General features: G+C 44.0%; 3 protein-coding genes across 3 annotated transcripts in view; 1 reads left to right on the top strand and 2 right to left on the bottom strand.

Moving 5' to 3' along the window:
* Positions 1–11092, bottom strand: part of itga6a (integrin, alpha 6a) — a 52710-nt gene extending 41618 nt beyond the window's left edge. Inside the window, exon 1 of the mRNA XM_080786725.1 lies at positions 11022–11092. Coding sequence (XP_080642851.1) covers positions 11022–11026 — 5 coding nt within the window. The 5' untranslated portion in view covers positions 11027–11092. The remainder of the gene's footprint in view (positions 1–11021) is intronic.
* Positions 7352–9316, top strand: dlx2a (distal-less homeobox 2a). The gene is made up of 3 exons (XM_080785100.1): positions 7352–7876; positions 7997–8181; positions 8340–9316. Exons 1-3 carry the CDS (start codon positions 7561–7563, stop codon positions 8658–8660), a joined length of 822 nt encoding a protein of 273 aa, XP_080641226.1. The 5' UTR covers positions 7352–7560; the 3' UTR covers positions 8661–9316.
* A 3483-nt stretch (positions 11093–14575) lies between the features above and the next one.
* dlx1a (distal-less homeobox 1a) lies at positions 14576–17464 on the bottom strand. Its single transcript, XM_080785115.1, has 3 exons — positions 16160–17464; positions 15654–15853; positions 14576–15318 (listed from the first exon to the last, which is right to left on the bottom strand). The coding sequence occupies exons 1-3, from the start codon at positions 16470–16472 to the stop codon at positions 15055–15057; spliced, it is 777 nt and encodes a 258-aa protein (XP_080641241.1). The 5' UTR covers positions 16473–17464; the 3' UTR covers positions 14576–15054.
* Between the last annotated feature and the right edge of the window lie 643 nt (positions 17465–18107).

Genomic DNA, 18107 nt, shown 5'->3' with positions numbered 1-18107 from the left:
GAAGCAGAAAATGACGACCCAGCCAAAGCAGCCAACTGAGCGGGGGAAGTTACACGCTATACGGCATATTACCGTAGAAGAGTTTCCCCCCGCTCCATTGACTAGACCGCGCCAGCTGCTAGTCAAGGCTGCCGTGGAGCCTCCCCCGAAGCGCGCAGCACACACTGTCGTGCCTAGGAGGATGGCTGACCGCAGAAAATATTTTTCTATTGTCCCGGGCTCGCGCATGCTCGCATTGTTCGACCAGGGAAGCCCTGCTATATCCCGTGCGACAACATGGAGACCGTGCCCCGCATCACTGTGTCATCACAGCACCAGCCCGACGGCCGCGCTACGCGAGCCCCAGGCTTTGCGGCCTTCCCTCTTCCCAGTTCCCACTACTACATCCAGCAGAGAGTATAGTGGTCTCGAACCACAAACCAAACGTTTCAGTGGGAATGTACACGCAGTTCTGCCCCTGTGCAAACCCCTCAAACATGGTGAATGTGCATGATTATGTCACAAATGTGTATGTTTTTTAATTCAATAAAAAAGTAACACAAACATCTCACTCAACGCCGTTCCCAAGACCCACTGCTTCCCTCAACATTACAAGGTATGTACATTGTGAAGCTAGGTTTGTTTAGCTGTTTAGCTAACATTTAAAAGAGGTCGGGTTTAACAACCTCGTTGGATGGTCGCTGCCATCCTAGCATGCTTAGCATTACTAGTCAGGCTGCTTTCAGGGTGGACGACGGACACAGAGGACGCCCCGGGACCGCTGGCCGCTGCTCTCCTCCGCCCTACAAACGTTTCAGAGGGAATGTACATGCAGCTGCTGCCACTGTACAGAACCCCTCAAATGTTGTTAAAAATGTGCATAATTATGTCACAATGTGTATGTTTTTTACTTCAAAGAGTAACACAAAAACGAAAAACACAAGAACAACTTGAAACCTGACACAAGGGCATAAGCCCATACGTGGGGATTATAACCCGCCTCTGGGACAGTTTTAAAACTGTCCCAGGCCCGGGAGGTCACGCCCAATTATTTTTTCAATTAATTGAGAAATTAACGGCCTGTCTACTGATGCCATGCCTCTACACGCCTAGGCCACTAGAGTGCACCAGAGCCTCACAGACAGAACCTTCCCCTAGAACGGGGGCTTCTCCTCTCACGGCCCATACGTGGGAAATATACGAGAGCAGGGGTCAGGACGTACCCCTGAATCTCTCCTCCCTTCAGGGGTCCGAGTTAGAGGGTAGTGGTCACGGACCTCACCCTCAAAACCGCAGACTCTAAAGACTTTTCAAAGCCGAAAATTGTGCATGCTACTAGCCTCTGTACCATTTTCTGCATGTGTTGTTAATGTGTATTCTCTGTATTTTTTTATAAAATAAAAATATACATGAAACAAAAACACGAATACGACCTGTAGGCCATAGGCCCATACGTGGGGAATAACCACGCTCTGTGACAGTATTATACTGTCACAGGCCGGGTAAACTACGCCCAATTATTTTCTCACCTCAATGAAAGAATAACGGCGTTTAATGGTAATGCCTCTACGCGCCTAGGCCACTAGAGTGCACCAGAACCTCACAGACAGAACCTTCCCAGGAGGACGGAAGGCTCCCTATCACCCGTTAAAACAGGTGTGCAAGACCCCATTTGCCACACACACCGCGGGTGCGGGACAATACAGAGGGGACGTGCACGCAGAAATGCCTCAGCACAGGCCCCTCAAAAGAGCACGATCATGTGCTTCACATTCAGCATGTGTTAATGAGATAATCGCCACAGACAGTACTGTTTAAAGCAGCTCTCATTCTCTCATCTAAAAGAAGAGAAACATTTGTCCCCATGCGCTCAAATCGCTAGAGGGCACCAAAGCCTCACGGACAGAATCCCCTGAAACAGAAGGGGCTCCCTGTTAGGTCATCAAGCTCAGTGCTGGATACTGGGAACTCCCCATGATCATGCGCACTATAGCAGAGGGCTAAAGGTTAAATAAAACCGCACACTCTCGAAGGAATCATCTTCTCGAGAGCAGACGGAGAGGATAGGGGCACATTCTAAAGGTGGAAATCGATTCCGTCCTGCAGAAAGACGCCATCTCAGAGGTCCCTGTCAACCAGTCTCTTAACGGGTTCCCCGCTATTTTCTGGTGAAAAGACAGGGGGCGGGCTTCGCCCATTCAAACCTCAGAGCCCCGACTCGATTTTGATGACTTTGGCTTCAAAATGCTGACACCGCCAGTCCTACTAAGCTTACTCCGCGAAGGGGACTGGCGCACGTTAAATGGACCTACAGAACACATACATTCAAGGTCCAAACTACCCCCCCGCACAGGAAAAAATTCTGCGCTTCGGGTTCAAAGGGAGAGTACGAATACAACGTCCTCCCGTTCGGACTGTCCCTGAGTCCGAGAGTCTCTGTGAAGGTTACAGCCACGGCTATAAGCTCCACTATGACAACAGGACATTCGTCTAGCAGCGTGCATAGACCACTGGCTCCTGTCAACAGACTCGCCACAGGAGGCGCTGTTGCACACTCAACGAGTGCTCAACCACCTCCACTCTCTAGGGTTCCGAGTGAACCAGGAGAAGAGCGTGTTAACGCCGACACAGTCTATAGACTTCATCGGTATAACGCTGGACTCGATTTCTTTCACGGCTCGTCCGAGCCAAGAAAGAATAGAGGCGATAATACAGTCCACGGCATCATTCAAAAGGGATCGCTCGATTCCTTTTCATGCATGCCTGCGGATGGCGGGGCTTATGGCCTCGGTGGTTTACATAATACGCCTAGCCAGGCTAAAATATGAGACCTTTTCAACAGTGGATGAATGCGTTACGCATACCCATGCACCGTCGCCGCCAGAGGGTAACAGTGACGTCACAATGCGTGCTAGCACTGAAATGGTGGGCGGACAGACGAGCCCTCTCAGAAGGCGTCCCTATGGGCAGACCTCTGACCAGGAAAGTCGTCACCACAGACGCCAGCATGTCTGGCTGGGGAGCCACATTGGAGGGCACTACAGCCAGAGGACTGTGGACAGGACAACTACTGTGCTTTATAAATAAAGTTGAGTTGAGTCCTGCCACATCAATTATCTGGAGTTGATGGCGGTGTTCCTCGCACTGAGGTGCTTCGAACCGCGCATCCAAGGTTGCCACGTCCTGGTCAGGACAGACAACACGACAACGATGTGCTACATCAACAAGCAAGGGGGACTCAGGTCCCCCCGCTTGCACCAACTGGCTCAGAAACTCACGTTGCGGTGCAACGCTCGTCTCTTGTCCATTACAGCGTGCCACGTCCCGGGTGTTCTAAACACAGGAGCGGACCTGCTGTCCAGGGGAGACCTCCGATACGCAGACTGGTCACTACACCCCGAGGTAGCAAACCAGATCTGGGGCAGGTTCGGAGCGCCCGAGGTAGACTTGTTCGCCTCAGAGCAGGACACGGAATGTCCTCTCTTCTTCGCCATAAGAGGACCATCGACATTGGGACTAGACGCTCTAGCTCACCAATGGCCCAGGTCCCTTCTCTACGCCTTCCCTTCACTGAGTCTCATTCTCCATACTCTGAACAGAGTGAGGACTCAGGGTCTGACGCTACTTCTAGTAGCACCAGCCTGGGGCGTGTGGAGGACGGAGATAGCTCCCCTCCTCTACAGCCGACCATGGAAGCTCCCTCTACGAGCGGATCTCCTCACGCAGGCGAAAGGAGAGATCTTCCACCCTTGCCCCAGGGACCTAGACCTATGGGTCTGGCCCGTGAGAGGGTGATGCTGACAGAAACCGGCCTCCCTCCGAATGTTATTGCAACAATTCAGAGAGCCAGAGCCCAGTCAACAGCAATACGCTGCGAAACAGCCTGGAGCGTGTTCGGGCGGTGGTGCTTCGAACGACCTAACCAGGTTATCCCCTTCCAAGCTTCAATAGTCGACATCCTGACATTCTTGCAGGAGTTCCGGGATAGAGGTCTAGGCCTCTCTTCAGTGAAAACCCACCTGGCAGCCATCTCGGCTTGCCACGTGGGCATTGACAACCAGACGGTATGGAAACATCTGCTGGTAAAACAGTTTGTGAAGGGCGTACGCAGGGACTGTAAGGTCAACAGGCCCCTGGCCCCCTCCTGGGATCTGTCACTAGTACTCAGGGCTCTAACCAATGAGCCCTTCGAGCCACTGCAGACGGCTGACTTAAAGTTTCTTACTCTTAAGACAGCCCTCCTAGTCGCTCTGACGACCGCTAAGAGGGTCAGCGATCTACATGCACTTTCGACCACTCCAGAGTGCATGAGATTTGTCGACAGGTCAACCAAGGTCACCATCAAAGCAAACCCAGCCTTCTTACCAAAGAATGCTTTCTCGGTCTGCGTACCGGTGGACCTACAGGCTTTCCACCCTCCCCCCCTTCGCCACGGAAGAGGACAGGAGGCTGAACCGCCTTTGTCCAGTAAGAGCGCTCCGCGCCTACATGGACAGGACAGGCCCCTACAGGATAGGCCATCAATTGTTCGTATCCTGGGGTGAAAGAACCAGGGGAAAACCTGTCACCAAGGTCACTATCTCCAACTGGATAGTGCAGGCCATTCATCTGGCCTATACCACTCAAGGAATAGAGCCTCCGCTTACGCTAAGGGCTCATTCCACGAGAGGCATGGCAGCATCCTGGGCGCTCCACAGGGGCATCTCGATCCAGGACGTCTGCACAGCAGCGAGCTGGTCCTCCTCCTCGACCTTCGCCACATACTATAACCTAGATGTGGCGGTGCCTTCTATAGCGCACGCGGTCTTGGGAGCAGCCGCACCATAGGTGGACTATAATAAAGTCCACCTTACAGAGCCCCGAAGGGAAGGGGACAAAGTCCCCTCCTCCCTCTATAAACCCAGGCTACCTGGGGTAGTCTCCGCCCTACCCCAATTAGCCACTAAGTGGGACCGGGCCACAAACCTGAGGTTTGTCCCCAGCCCTTAAATTATCCCAAAGTCCTAGGACTCACTGGCTAGTTCTGGATACGGGAGTTCATAAGGTCCCATAAGCGAAGTATTTCGCGAACACAACTTAAAAGAACATGAAGGTTACTTTAGTAACCATGGTTCTTTAAGTAAGTGAGCGAAATACTTCGCTGAACACCCTTCTGTCATGCTCTGTGGCAGAAGGAAATTGTTCGAGTGGCCTGTGACGCAGCAGCTAGGCCTTATATACGCCTAAGGCGCTGGGTGCCTGCGTCACGAGCCTTAAACCCACAGTGCATATAAAATGCCTGTGTGAGTTCATAAATGAATATCTGCACCTCGCTTTCTCAGATCGAAACCTCCCATAAGCGAAGTATTTCGCTCACTTACTTAAAGAACCATGGTTACTAAAGTAACCTTCATGTTTGTTAGACTGCGGGCCTTTAAATAGTCAACACTGATTGACAAGGAAGTGGCAGGGCAGCCAGTCTACGGTGGCCCCAAAGGCTCCATTCCAGCCGGCTACATACACATCAGTGAAATTAACCTCTGGAAAAATCCCTAATTGAGAGTGTAGGCCTAGCAAGCGCACCACAGATCATGGGCTGCATGGCTAACAGGGCTTGGGCAGTGGGCACTACCCTACCATCTCTCTATATAATTTGATAAAGGCATATTAAAAACGTAACCACAGCACCTCAAAGGCCCTTAAAACAAGGCTCCAGACCTCCCAAAAGCCAAAACAAACTGGTCAGGCTTCTACTTGGCCTCAACCCCCGAACCCACCTGACTCCTTCAAAACCGCTCTCAAAGGGCACCTAGGCCTATACGGACGGCTGCAATTCGAAACTGGCCCCCGTAAAATCGGAATATTTTTCCCCGCTCACTGTATATGTTTATTTTCCCTTTTTACCTCCTTTATGATGAACTCCGGTTCTGTTCTTTGGCTATATAGAAGTGTCTATTTGTATGTCTCTAAATGTTTTGATGAATTGAACAAGGTGGACCCTCTTGTAAACAAGTGTAATGCTTTATTGGGTCGTCCACTCACAGTAGGCCTACTCTACGACTGGCTAGTAGTAGCTACCGTTCTAACCTCTGTGTTGCCTGTCACTAAAAGGATCCATGCTGCCATCTAGAGGTAAATAAACTTGGGCACGTCAAAAGATGGAGAATTAAATTACGTAAGCAAAAATGACATTTTGGGTTACAGCTGAGCTGCATGACAACGTATTAAGTGCTCAAGTGCTGCATATGTGGATGGTGCATAATATGGCTACTAACCTGCAGTATAGCCTTATCCTAGTGGACCATATAGTTCTTATATGGACCAGAGCTGAGCCTGATAGCATGATGCATTGCAGGCAGCCTATTTGAATTGCTCCACTGCTGTCGAGCATTTTTATAGCCTATCCTTCGAATCGATTGTTGGCTTAACTTGGCGGCTATATTTACAGTTCGTTTTTTTAACACGACAGGAAGTCTATGTTCGCACGAATCGAGTGCAATGCGATTCATTTTTAGTTGCAAGAAATTGGTCATGTCTCATGTGCAGGTCTAAACAAATATAATATGGCTGTGTGGGCGATTTCCACCACATGGGGCCGCGAGTTATCACTCGAAGAACACCAGGTAGTCTAGTCAGTCTACCTTTTTAGATTTCTCTCATCAATGAGTTAACCGTTGTTTAGTTCGTTTTCTTTGACTGTGACTGCATGTGCTCTTTACTTCCATTTAATTCGAATTTGAAGAGAATAATCCAGACAGAGTCAGAGACGCGTAGGCCTACATATTGTTAAATATAATTATAATACGTATAGGCAGTAGGCTTGCAAAATATATATTAATTATTTTAATTGTATCCTGTTGTGGGGATGTAATTGTGCATGCGTATCATTTGGGCATGACATTTGCGCGCAAATGCACGTGACTGTGAGAGACAGTCACAACATTTTTTTAAATCAACATATGAATGTTAGGCGGCCATGGAAACCCTTTCTGACTGAAATAAATTGCTTTGATTAAAAATCATATCTGTCTGTCTGTCTGTCTATCTGTCTGTCTGTATACATTTTCAATTCAAATGAGCTTTATTGGCATGAGAAAACGTATAGCCTACGTTTACATTGCCAAAGCAAGAGGAACAAGACAATCAAAATAAATAAATGCAATTAAATAAATGTGTAAACAGATCCATCCATCCATCCATCCATCCATCCATCCATCCATCCATCTATCTATCTATCTCCATGTGTGTACTGTATACAAACGAGAGAGAGGCCCATAAGGCACGGCGAAAGCAGTGTGGGGAGTTGTCAGACATGCAGCCCTTACTCATTGGCTGCCTTTATACATAACCGTTCTGCCTCTGCACGCTCTCTCATAAAATGCGCCCCCGCTAGCATCGAAGGTAGCAGACAATCACAGGCCACTGTGAGAGGGACACGCCTTCTGTCCATTTTTTTGGTATTAAAGGAATTACTTTTGATTTAGTAGCCTACTAAAAAGGGTTATCGTTGGATTCTAACCGCATTTTCGTTTTTCTCCCCATTGCGCATAGGCTACGTTACGCGACAGCTTTTTTTCTTCTTTTTCCCCCCTTTTTTTAAAGATGACTGGTGTTTTTGAGAGTTTAAGTACTGATATGCATTCGAACCAGATTACCTCAAGTAATTTTCACGGCTTGCACAAATCACAGGAGTCCCCAACACTGCCTGTATCCACGGCGACCGACAGTAGCTACTACAACAGCCAGCAGCAGCATTGTGCAGGGTCACCATTTGGCCAACTCGGCTCGTACCAGTACCACGGCAGCGCCATGAACGGCGTTCCTTACAACCATAAACCATACGACCTCGGTTTCAACTCGTCTTACGGTGCATACACCTCCTACGGTCCAAGTCCCTCGCCTCCTCCAGCTGACACAGGTAAACGTTTCCCTTTTTAGGTATTTTAGGCCTATATCCTACTGTTTTCGTTGAATTCTTGTAAAACATGCGTGGTTAAACTTGTGTGTGACTTAAGTTCTATTTGGAATGTTTCTACAGAGAAAGAAGAGAGTGAACCAGAAATCCGGATGGTTAACGGTAAACCAAAGAAGGTTAGGAAACCGCGGACCATTTATTCCAGCTTCCAGCTGGCTGCCCTTCAACGGAGGTTCCAAAAGACACAGTATTTGGCTTTACCAGAACGTGCGGAGTTGGCAGCTTCTTTGGGCCTTACGCAAACACAGGTGGGTTCATTTCAGATATACGTCCATATGCTGTCAAATACTATTCCCATAATTTGCTTCGGGCAACTTAAAGGCTAATTTGTTTAGGCATTTACACACACATTTTTGTTGTTGTTCGTGGTGGTATATAATATCATAGGCAATCTGTTGTTTTTCAGGTCAAAATATGGTTCCAAAACCGCCGTTCGAAATTCAAGAAGTTATGGAAAAGTGGAGAACTCCCTCCAGAGCTTGTAGCTTCCCTTGAATCTCCCCCTTGCAACTCTCCGCCAACTACTGCCTGGGACTTTCCACAGAATCAAAGAATGAACAATGTCAACCCCAGTTTACCTCAAAGCAACAGTCCTCCGAACACGACTGCGCCTTCTTTTTTGGCAAACTACACTTGGTATTCAACAACGAACTCTGCAATGCATCTGCAAACTCCACTGGTTCAGCACCACCACAACTCTGCCATAAGCGCTGGGACGATATTCTAAAAACAATTTATTTCTATCGGACAATACTGGTGAAAAAGATAAATACCATTTTACAGACCGCGAACTTTACAGGCAAGCATTTATTATAGGACCGACCAGGTAACGGAGCCAAGCAGGTTCGTGGACCTGCTCATTTTCGCCCTCGCAAATGGTAGACATATTTCTACAGTTATTTTTGTATTTATTTATTTTGTTTATGTCGAGGGGATGAGTGAACCACTAATACCCAAAGCAATCACAGCCGAGGCCCTGGTCTACTTTCACGCGGACGTCACTTTGTGCAGCACGGCCTGCAAGTAGGCTCAAAGATTCATTGCAGGGAATTCTATAGGCCTACTGTCACAAATGTAGCACAATTTAACTGTATCGTGCCTTTTGAATATGACCTAATTTTGTTATAGAACCCCCTATTCATTCATCATCACATTCGTTAATTTGCTTAAGGGTAAGTGCCGAATCCATCTTTGTAAATATTTTACCACAGCTTTTTGATATGTCGCTTTGACTATTTTATATTGGTGACAGATCCATTAAGCATCGTGAGCTACTGATTCCCTGTAATGTACTTGTATCACACTTTTTGTAATTTTGTCTTATTTATTTTAGTATAGTGTTCCATCCATATGGCCAGACGTTATTTAAATAAAACAAGTTTCCATGTGCACATGCATCAATTTCTTGCCATACTATATATAGGCCTAAGTGCGGTGCAGATTCTGCAATGTTGCACGATGGCACAGCTATTTAGCTTTAGTGTTATGTGGGTGTTATTACATATTTACATGGATAATAGCCTAGATAATAATAGGGGGGGGGGGGGGGGGGGTCAGTCGCCCAGAGGCACGGACCTTATTCTACATCGAAAAAACAAATAGGAGCCAAATATTTATGCCCACATATTTTTAAGAGACAAGATTCTCCTTGCAAATGGACAGCCGCTAAATTGGCTTATATATAGCCATATTAGCAAAACGTTGTTAGTGGAGTTTAATAACATTTACACAGAATACATTTTATGAACAGCATTTGGTACTATTTCCTGGATACTATTATCCATAGCTGCCATATAGCCTACTGTAAATAGGACCTATGTTTTTAAAGACACATTATTCCGCGCCCCGGGAACATGACACGATATAGACAGGATGATTAACCGAGCCGAGACACGGTGCCCGAGGGCGCAGAGAGAGCTGTTCGAAGGCACGCAACACGCCTTGGCATGCAAGAGGGAAGATGAGGGCGTTTGACTGAACACAGCCCCTCAGACTCTGTGGAGTCAGAACACCGCTTTCCAGACGTTTTATGAACTCAGCCTACATATAAAAAAAAACTCGATTCAAGACCGCCTAAAGCCAAAACAACATGGAAACATTTCTCACATCTTGTTCACTCACAATAAAGGCCTCTCAGGGCGAAGCGCGGGCGGCCGGGTTGACCTATATTTATGTAGACTATTAGCTCATGTGGAATTGGATCATGCATGGCAATGTAAAATATATTAAATATGAACATGCGTTTTCGGAAAGGATTTTTATTGGTGTTATCTAAAAAAAAAAAAATGTCGGTCCTTCCTGAATGACAAATCACTCTTTTATGAGAAACAGCAGATGGCCATGTTTACAATTATTCAAACACATGTAGGCCTACATGGTTGATTAGATTCCAAATGCCACAGGTGACATGCAGTCCTGGAATTTGATCATTGTCGACATGCGATGGAATTGCCGGCAAATAGATGATCATAAAATAGCCTCATAAATTAGAATACGGTAGTTCTCGTTTTTCATAATTAGGATATAGACCATGCAGTGATTGCTAGAGGGGACATTCCTTCCTGGGGCTGTCATCTTGATATGGATCCCACGAGTACAAGCCGTATAAGCTGATGTGGATCAGCATCCCGCGGAAAATAAGGGACATATTTATGTGCATGGTTAATAATTATGCGATAGGCCTATATGCGTATATGATATAGCATTTAATATACATGTGGAGGTTAATAATGTGTGATTTTATAGTCGCACAGCAGCATATTAAACAAGAATGTGTCTCTCATCTTGTTGATTCATTCTGTGTGGTATATTTCTTCTACTGACATTGCATCAATAACTTGCTTCATGCTCTATTGAAATTCATGAACACCACATTTCGAACGAAATGTATAGGCCTATATCGATTTAAGTTTGCTTAGTCTATCTGTGCAGGCAGCCTGGTCTGAAAGGGGAAACGCTTCACTGATATTCTTCTCAAACTGTCCCTTTGATGTTGTGTAAATCCTTGTTTGGTTGCGTTTGCTTGCCTATGGATTAATAGCCTAATGGCTGCCCATGAACTCGACAGTATAGGGCAGGCTATACTAACCGCATACTCCTCGAGTTGCGAGGCTCCAGGAGTCCAGGTTCGAATCCGAATCCCAGCGTGATCGGTGATGTCTTGTGTGTCTCTCTTCTCCTCTCTCACTCTTTCTCTCTCTGCCCCCGGGTTTTACGTCTCTACTCTCCGATTCCGAATAAGCAGAAAATGCCCAAAAAAATGTAATATTAAAAAAAATGTATAATTGATTCCGGAGCCCATGCACTGGGCAACTTGTAAATGCCATACCCCTTATCCTAATTATACCCCGATCTGTAATTTCATCCACATTTGCTCTGGTTTGAGCATTCTGGCTTTCACATCGAAAGCCTGCAATTACTATTCTTCGCAATTTCAGATGTCCTAATATGGGCTGTAATTTTTACGCAAGACAATTTCCAGCAATTTCAAGGATCAACATTGTCAAAGTTGCATGTACATAATACATGGGAATATCAATGCATAGTTTTAGCATAACATCTTGACTCAACGATAATTATATCCGTGTGGAGCCTACGCAGAATTAGCCTCAATTGCATGGTAACTGCTGCTTTAAATTTTAAAAAAATACTCATAATTTCCCTAAAGATTACCAAGATCTCGAGTGCACAATGTCATCAGCGTAATGAGGAGTAAACATTTATGCTAATAATCTACATTTTCCCCATCAGCTATAAAGAGGAGAAATAAAGCAGGCATTTCAGTCATATTCCGAACTCTGCAGTTATAACAGTCTTGCACATTGGATACGGTTTATGGGATTTGTGTCTCCATGGGATGCTTCTGGTCGACCTGCCTAAACGGTGAATTATATGATCGTATCGAAGACAGTCTGCCGGTTCCTTTTGGAGGTACGTCGTTTGGTTTATCGATTTTAAATAAGAATTGTCTGACGACGTGTTCAAACTGAAACAAGCCAGAATGTATAAAAGACTGCAGTTTAATCTATTTTTTATTAGCATTATCTCATATTCTCTTTTGAACTATAGGCACCTTCTGTAGACGTTGGGCTATATCTAATTTTGCCTTTCTAACTTTTTGTTCTGTCGGCAGCTTTAAGTAACATGACTTAGGCTAAAATTGAACGCACACATTTATTTTATAACCTACCAATATATGTTTTATAGCCTTATATCCTCCCTGAACTTGTTCTGCAATAACTTATAGTAGCTGCTTTCATGCTTGCTTTTCATTACTCTTACATTGTGCTTGGCTAATTTTGAATCCTCTTTGCATTGACAGTTCTATGATATACACCTGCAAGCAATTTGCCAGCCTTGCAGGCTAAGTCTAAGGGAACAGTGACGAAATGGCAGGCAGCTCACCTATTTCATTTCCCCCTCTATTGCGCAGCAAATGTCTTTCAGAGCACCATCTCTTTTGTTAACGCAGAAAGATTCTCTGAGCGGATTTTTTTTCTTTCATAATTACCTCTGAGATAGGAAACGGCATTAGAATAAATAAGGGCAAAATTACTGTAATTATGTTGGGTTTGATGGGCTCAGCTCGTAATCAAGGGGAGAATACAACGAAATAACACTGACCCTCTTGGGTGTGCAGCTGTGCTTTTCCAAGGCAGAGAGATGGGAGATATTTGCTTGCAACAGCATAATTTATTTTTTTCTAAAAATGCATCTATAGATATCTATAGCTATACTTGTGTGTAAAAGTAACAGTTCAGCACATTAATATAAAGCTGTGCAAGTCAGTTTTTACTGGTTTAAAAGTTTAGTCCATGCTTTGCGCGTCTTACTGGTAATACCAATATGCCTATATGTATAGCATATATAACTGCAAACCACAACGATTTGTCGGCAAGCTACAGTTTCAGTTGTAACCGTAAGCCTATATAAAGAATTAAATGCTCATACATTTAATTGTATCAAGGTATAAGATTATGAAATCCTATACGAATTTGTAGTCGACTTTCTCTCGGGGATGTGGGCAGTCTTTTTTGTTTTGTGGGGCCGGGGGCAACATATATAGGCTTTGTAAATTTGTAATCCTAATTTACAAGAATATTTATATATAGATATATTGCAGCTGGAGCGTATAGTAGGCTACGCTTGCTCACGCACGCACCATGCAGTGCAATAACACCAGTCTGTCTCACACGAAAATATAAATCAGAAAATACCCTTAATGTTTTGGTCCCCGTAAAATTTGACATTCCTTCTGCTCAGTGTTTTTAAACCGCTGTCTTGCAGTTAACCATGTGCCCCAAACAAGAAGCCGCCTTGAACTTTCTTTCACTTATGCAGACAGATCTCCTATGTCTGTCCCTCTCATCCTTTTGCATGCACCTGCCTCTTCTCCAATTATTCACTTAACGCACAGAATTGCTTTCTCGTCTATTCATCGAATAAATATAGAGTTTGTTGGAAGAATGATAGACGAGTAGAATTAGATGTTAAGTGAAAAGAAACAAGGGCGATTATTGCTGAATTCATTGAAATGTTATAGATTATAGAAGATGATTCAGCTCCGTCTCCCGTCCAGAGGCGATGCACTGCTGCAGCAGATGACAGATATAGGCCTACTAAATTGATTGTATAGTCGGATATAGTCGGATTTTCTACAGTATAGGCTACTATACATTTTGATATCTAGATAAATAACTAAATAATACAGCCTATTCACAGTATAGCCGTTTGTTTCCTTTGGATAAGTCAGTTGAAAACGCACGGTATACAACATCTGAAAATGTGAAAATGTCATTATTTTACCATACATACAGAGTAGACCAACTCTTTTTCTATTCTTTCATCACAATTATAGCAATGAGACACCTTTTCTTTAAGATATTTTAAACCATTATTTTACTGTTTTTGAAACTTTGCACATTATGTACATACAATTCATGATCAAAGAAATAAATTAAAGCGATAATTACAAAACTAAATATTTCTATGTTTACTAAACACATCTCGACGAATAATACATAATAATTAACTTTAATGCCTAAAACCCTGTTTCACAGCGTATATCGAATACAGCACAAACCAAATCTGAACATGTCTATGTACAACCGTCGGTTTGCCAGGTCCATACAATTACAGTGACAATGGGTTTGTTTACCTCCGAGATCTTTTCTAAAGCAGCACATCGTTAGGCCTTGGTTCGTTTTCACACACATGGGGATGAGCCTTATAGAGCTTTGCCTGCATTAGTGCATTAAAAACAACAAAAATAAACACATATTGACATTGGGCCCAGCCACAGGAACTGCAAAGAATAGGCCATATACCTCACAAGGCCAGAAGGAAAAAAATGCTAATTTTAATAATTTAACTTAAATAGAATACACATAGAACAACATAGCAGTTGAGGCTTGCAATGGCCTATTGGGTGAGGAAAAAAGGTTTCTATTTTAAATTAGTATTTTTATTTGGGAGGAGGAGGAACAATATAATGGACATTTAGCCGTTCGTCACATTATTTCATCATGGTATTTGTATTATCATGGGCCCAGCCAGGAACTGCAAAGAATAGGCCATACAGTATACCTCAGTATACCTCATAAGGACCGAAGTCCTTTGTATACCATATACTCTCTCGTGTGTGTGTGTGATATAGGCTAGCCGCTAGCGGTAGATATAAGGTAATTAGTAAAAGAAAAAAAATAAAGAAAACAAAACAAACACGTGGATAGTCTTGACAAATGGTGTACAGCGCAATAGATTTACTTTAACATACAGCCTACAACGCCGAGTCTTTAAAATGTCACAAAATGGTAAACAGCAGCCGAAAGAATCCATTTCCGCTGAACGTCGTGGATCGGAAAGATTTCTGTGCCCTTGGGCGCGCTGGGCTGGGCGGGATGGATGGATGGTGCCCTTTCAGTGTGTCAGCTCCGTTATTCACTGACCCGACCGTCGTCCGGGATGAGAAGGCCATTATGTCAGCTGCATCATGGCGCCTTGAGGAGCAAACTCCAGTCCGGGATACATCTGTTAAGCTAGTGCAGGGCCACTCTGTGTGGTTGGCCCCAAACTCCTGATACGAGCCACCATGGAGGAGTTGAGGGGTTGGTTATATTGGTTCACATGAGTTGTGACTGTTGTTGCATAGATTCTTGGTGTGTGGTTGGATACCATGACGTGTAGCTGGGAATGTAAGCCCCCGGTGGTGGTGTTCCCTGCTCCGAGGACTTCACGGTGGCCGCTGAGCTCCAGACAGGTGCCACCGAGGGGGAGCCGCTCGAAAGTCCACGGCCATTGGCCAAAGCACTGGTGTCAAGTGTGCCTCCACCTTGTTTCATCAGCTTCTTGAATTTGGACCGCTTATTTTGAAACCAGATCTTCACCTGAAAAAAGATATGTTTGAGTTTTCCAATTTGAAATGAAAAGTGGCAGGTATACATGTTTGAGCGTCTTCAGGCCCATTCGTGTGAGCAGCAAGTTAGCAACTATATGACAATGACACACGAAGGAACAGCCATATTTATTATTATTATTAATATCATTATCATTATATTTTTTTTTTATAGACAATCATTCAACTGTAGCCTATAAGTTATAAGGTTGAAATTATAGTGGGTTTAAACGGTTTAAATGAACAAAACTAAAGGGAAAATCAAAGTGGCGTTAACAGCCGATGCACTAAAATTATTTAAAAAAATAAAAATAAAGTTGAACTTGCCTGTGTTTGAGTAAGACCCAGGGACGCCGCGAGCTCAGCTCTCTCCGGTAACGCCAAATATTGCGTTTGTTGAAATCTTCTGTTCAGAGCTTGAAGTTGTAAACTGGAATAGATAGTCCTTGGTTTTCGGATCTTTTTTCCCTTTCCGTTGAACCGAACTTCTCCGCCTTCGACGATCGTGTTCTTCTCTGTATCTGGTGCTGAGAGGGAGAGAAAAGAGTGAAATAGCTGTAGCGACATGCAGCTCCATCCAACAGTGCTGCAGAGCAATGAGTCTGCTTCTAAGGGGCAAGTTTCACAGGCTGTACTTTAGGTATAATTACCCTTAATTGCATACATTGTTTATAGCATTACGCAATAAATAATTACCAAGCCTAATTCCCCAACATCTGGGTCGTCTTTCCAATGCGAGTAATAGGGCTATGTCTTGGACCGTCAACAGAATCGCGCACTATAACATGATAAGTATTATTAACACAAAACGTGGCTGCATGCTGCACACTTACCTGTGTCTTCTAATCGTGTCTGTGTGAGTGCCGAGCTGTTTTGGTAGCTCTGTACTGTACTGAGATATGGACTTGTGGAATGGTTGCCGACGGAGTTTACGTATGGATAACCCAAAGTTCTAGGAAATGATGAGGCTGGACTGTAGGAGCTGTCGTGTTGCGTGTGACCTGCAGAATGTAAACAGTGCATGGAATAGTGTCCGTGAGACATGGACGAAGGCGACATTTGTTGACTTGGGGGTCCAAATTCCATGAAAACGGTTTTTCCCGAGACAGGGCTATTAAGACTTTCTGGTATTGTAGTCATTGTCATCTCTTCTGGCGGTTCTCTTCTCTGGCTTTTTTGTTTTCTTCTATGGTCTCAGTGAAGGATGGATCCAAATTTAAGCTGAACGGATTTTTTCTCTTTCCATTCATAAGAAAATGTAGTTTGTCTCTGTGAAAAGTCTAGGTATGATGCTGTGGATCAAGACAAACTCGCTCAAAGGTTTGAATCGTGGAATCATGAATATTCATCAAAGACTGTCGCTGATTGGTCCACTCTACCCAAGAATGATGCGGATTGGCGATCCCGGGGCTGGGTCCGAAGAACCGTGATAAACTCAAGAAAGAAGACCTCAGATCAAAGCTAATGATGTCTATTTTCAAAAGCAAATTTAAAAGCCAAAAAGTATTGGATAATAATAATAGTTGTTATTATTATTATTATTATTATTATTATTATTTAATTAGCCTACAGATATGTGAGGTTGGGGTAGTTTATTCCCTATATTGCACTGCACGTTTAAATTAGCTATACTTTACGTTTGTCATTTTTTCTCAGTTTGCTGGACCAAATGGTTAATATTCACAGGACCATTTGATTAAACGTTATCCTCAAGTGCTTACGAAGGGTGTATATTACCATAACACTGGTGTTTAATTTTCATTGCATAATTAGCCATATATTGAACACTCGCAATGGCACGTGGTCTGGTTACACCTGCCAGAATTAGACGTGTAAAATGTGTTAGGCTATATATTTTGGACATCACGAAAATATCTTGAGGAAAAGGTTTATTGATTCAAGCTGCAGTAGCCTATACGCGTGGTTTACGCAGACAGCCGGGATTTAAAAGATCCAAAATGAATATTATCTACAGTTGACCGGACCCATCTCATTTAAATTGTGTGACAGCAAGGCAGAAAGGACTTTGAGCCTGAGGTAGCACAATGTGAGAAAGGTCTAGGCCTATAATGAAGGTGTAATAGGCCAAATGTGTATAGCTATATGAGTATAGCCTATGTCTGGGTGAAATGTTAATATTATATATGGTTGAATACAAATACGTATAGCCTATATAGAAAACAATATAACACAATGGCAACGAGGATCAATGCGGTATATAGAAGACAAGACGCCTACCCTTTTAGCTGCCTTTTTAATTGTTTTTTTATAGGCTAAAAGCATATATAAACAATTTTATTTTGCAATCATCAAATTCGTTTCAAACGATTTTTACAACACAGGACAATCAAACACATACTTTGAACAGTTGGTATAACACGCGGGCTCATTTGATGAATCCAAGTGGGGTGGGGGTGCGGCCAGTCATGCTTCCAGAAAGATTATCCATGGACGTTTGATTTAATTGAATTGTCGACAGACTAAAACAACATTGGATGATGATGAGCCATCAAATAAAGACTGAACCGCCGCCGCCAGCACCACAGCAACAGGACATTGATGCAGATGATTAAGGCACATCATACTGTTTACTCGGATGGACGTATTGGTATAAAAACAAACGTATATGCAATACACTTACTTAAAGTAAACCTTCAAGTGATAAATCCGCAGCATCTGAAACCAGAAATCTGCAACAGTGCGATGGGCACGAAGAGAAAGAAAGTGTCCTGCAGGTCTTCATTTTACTGTTCAGTGAGGCTACTGGTGGTGGTCTGAGAC

The sequence above is a fragment of the Protomyctophum bolini genome (genome assembly GCF_963924005.1).
Source record: "Protomyctophum bolini genome assembly, chromosome: 16".
Taxonomy (NCBI): domain Eukaryota; kingdom Metazoa; phylum Chordata; class Actinopteri; order Myctophiformes; family Myctophidae; genus Protomyctophum; species Protomyctophum bolini.
The sequence above is the reverse complement of the archived record's forward strand: the minus strand, read 5'-3'. Positions and strand labels throughout refer to the sequence as shown.

Coding starts and splice junctions, on each gene's coding strand:
- dlx1a (XM_080785115.1), bottom strand. CDS start 16,472: ATGACAATGACTACAATACCAGAAAGTCTTAATAGCCCTGTCTCGGGA. Junction 15,854..16,159: donor GACACGATTAGAAGACACAG/GTAAGTGTGCAG, acceptor TCTCCCTCTCAG/CACCAGATACAGAGAAGAAC. Junction 15,319..15,653: donor TGGGTCTTACTCAAACACAG/GCAAGTTCAACT, acceptor ATCTTTTTTCAG/GTGAAGATCTGGTTTCAAAA.
- dlx2a (XM_080785100.1), top strand. CDS start 7,561: ATGACTGGTGTTTTTGAGAGTTTAAGTACTGATATGCATTCGAACCAG. Junction 7,877..7,996: donor GCCTCCTCCAGCTGACACAG/GTAAACGTTTCC, acceptor ATGTTTCTACAG/AGAAAGAAGAGAGTGAACCA. Junction 8,182..8,339: donor TGGGCCTTACGCAAACACAG/GTGGGTTCATTT, acceptor GTTGTTTTTCAG/GTCAAAATATGGTTCCAAAA.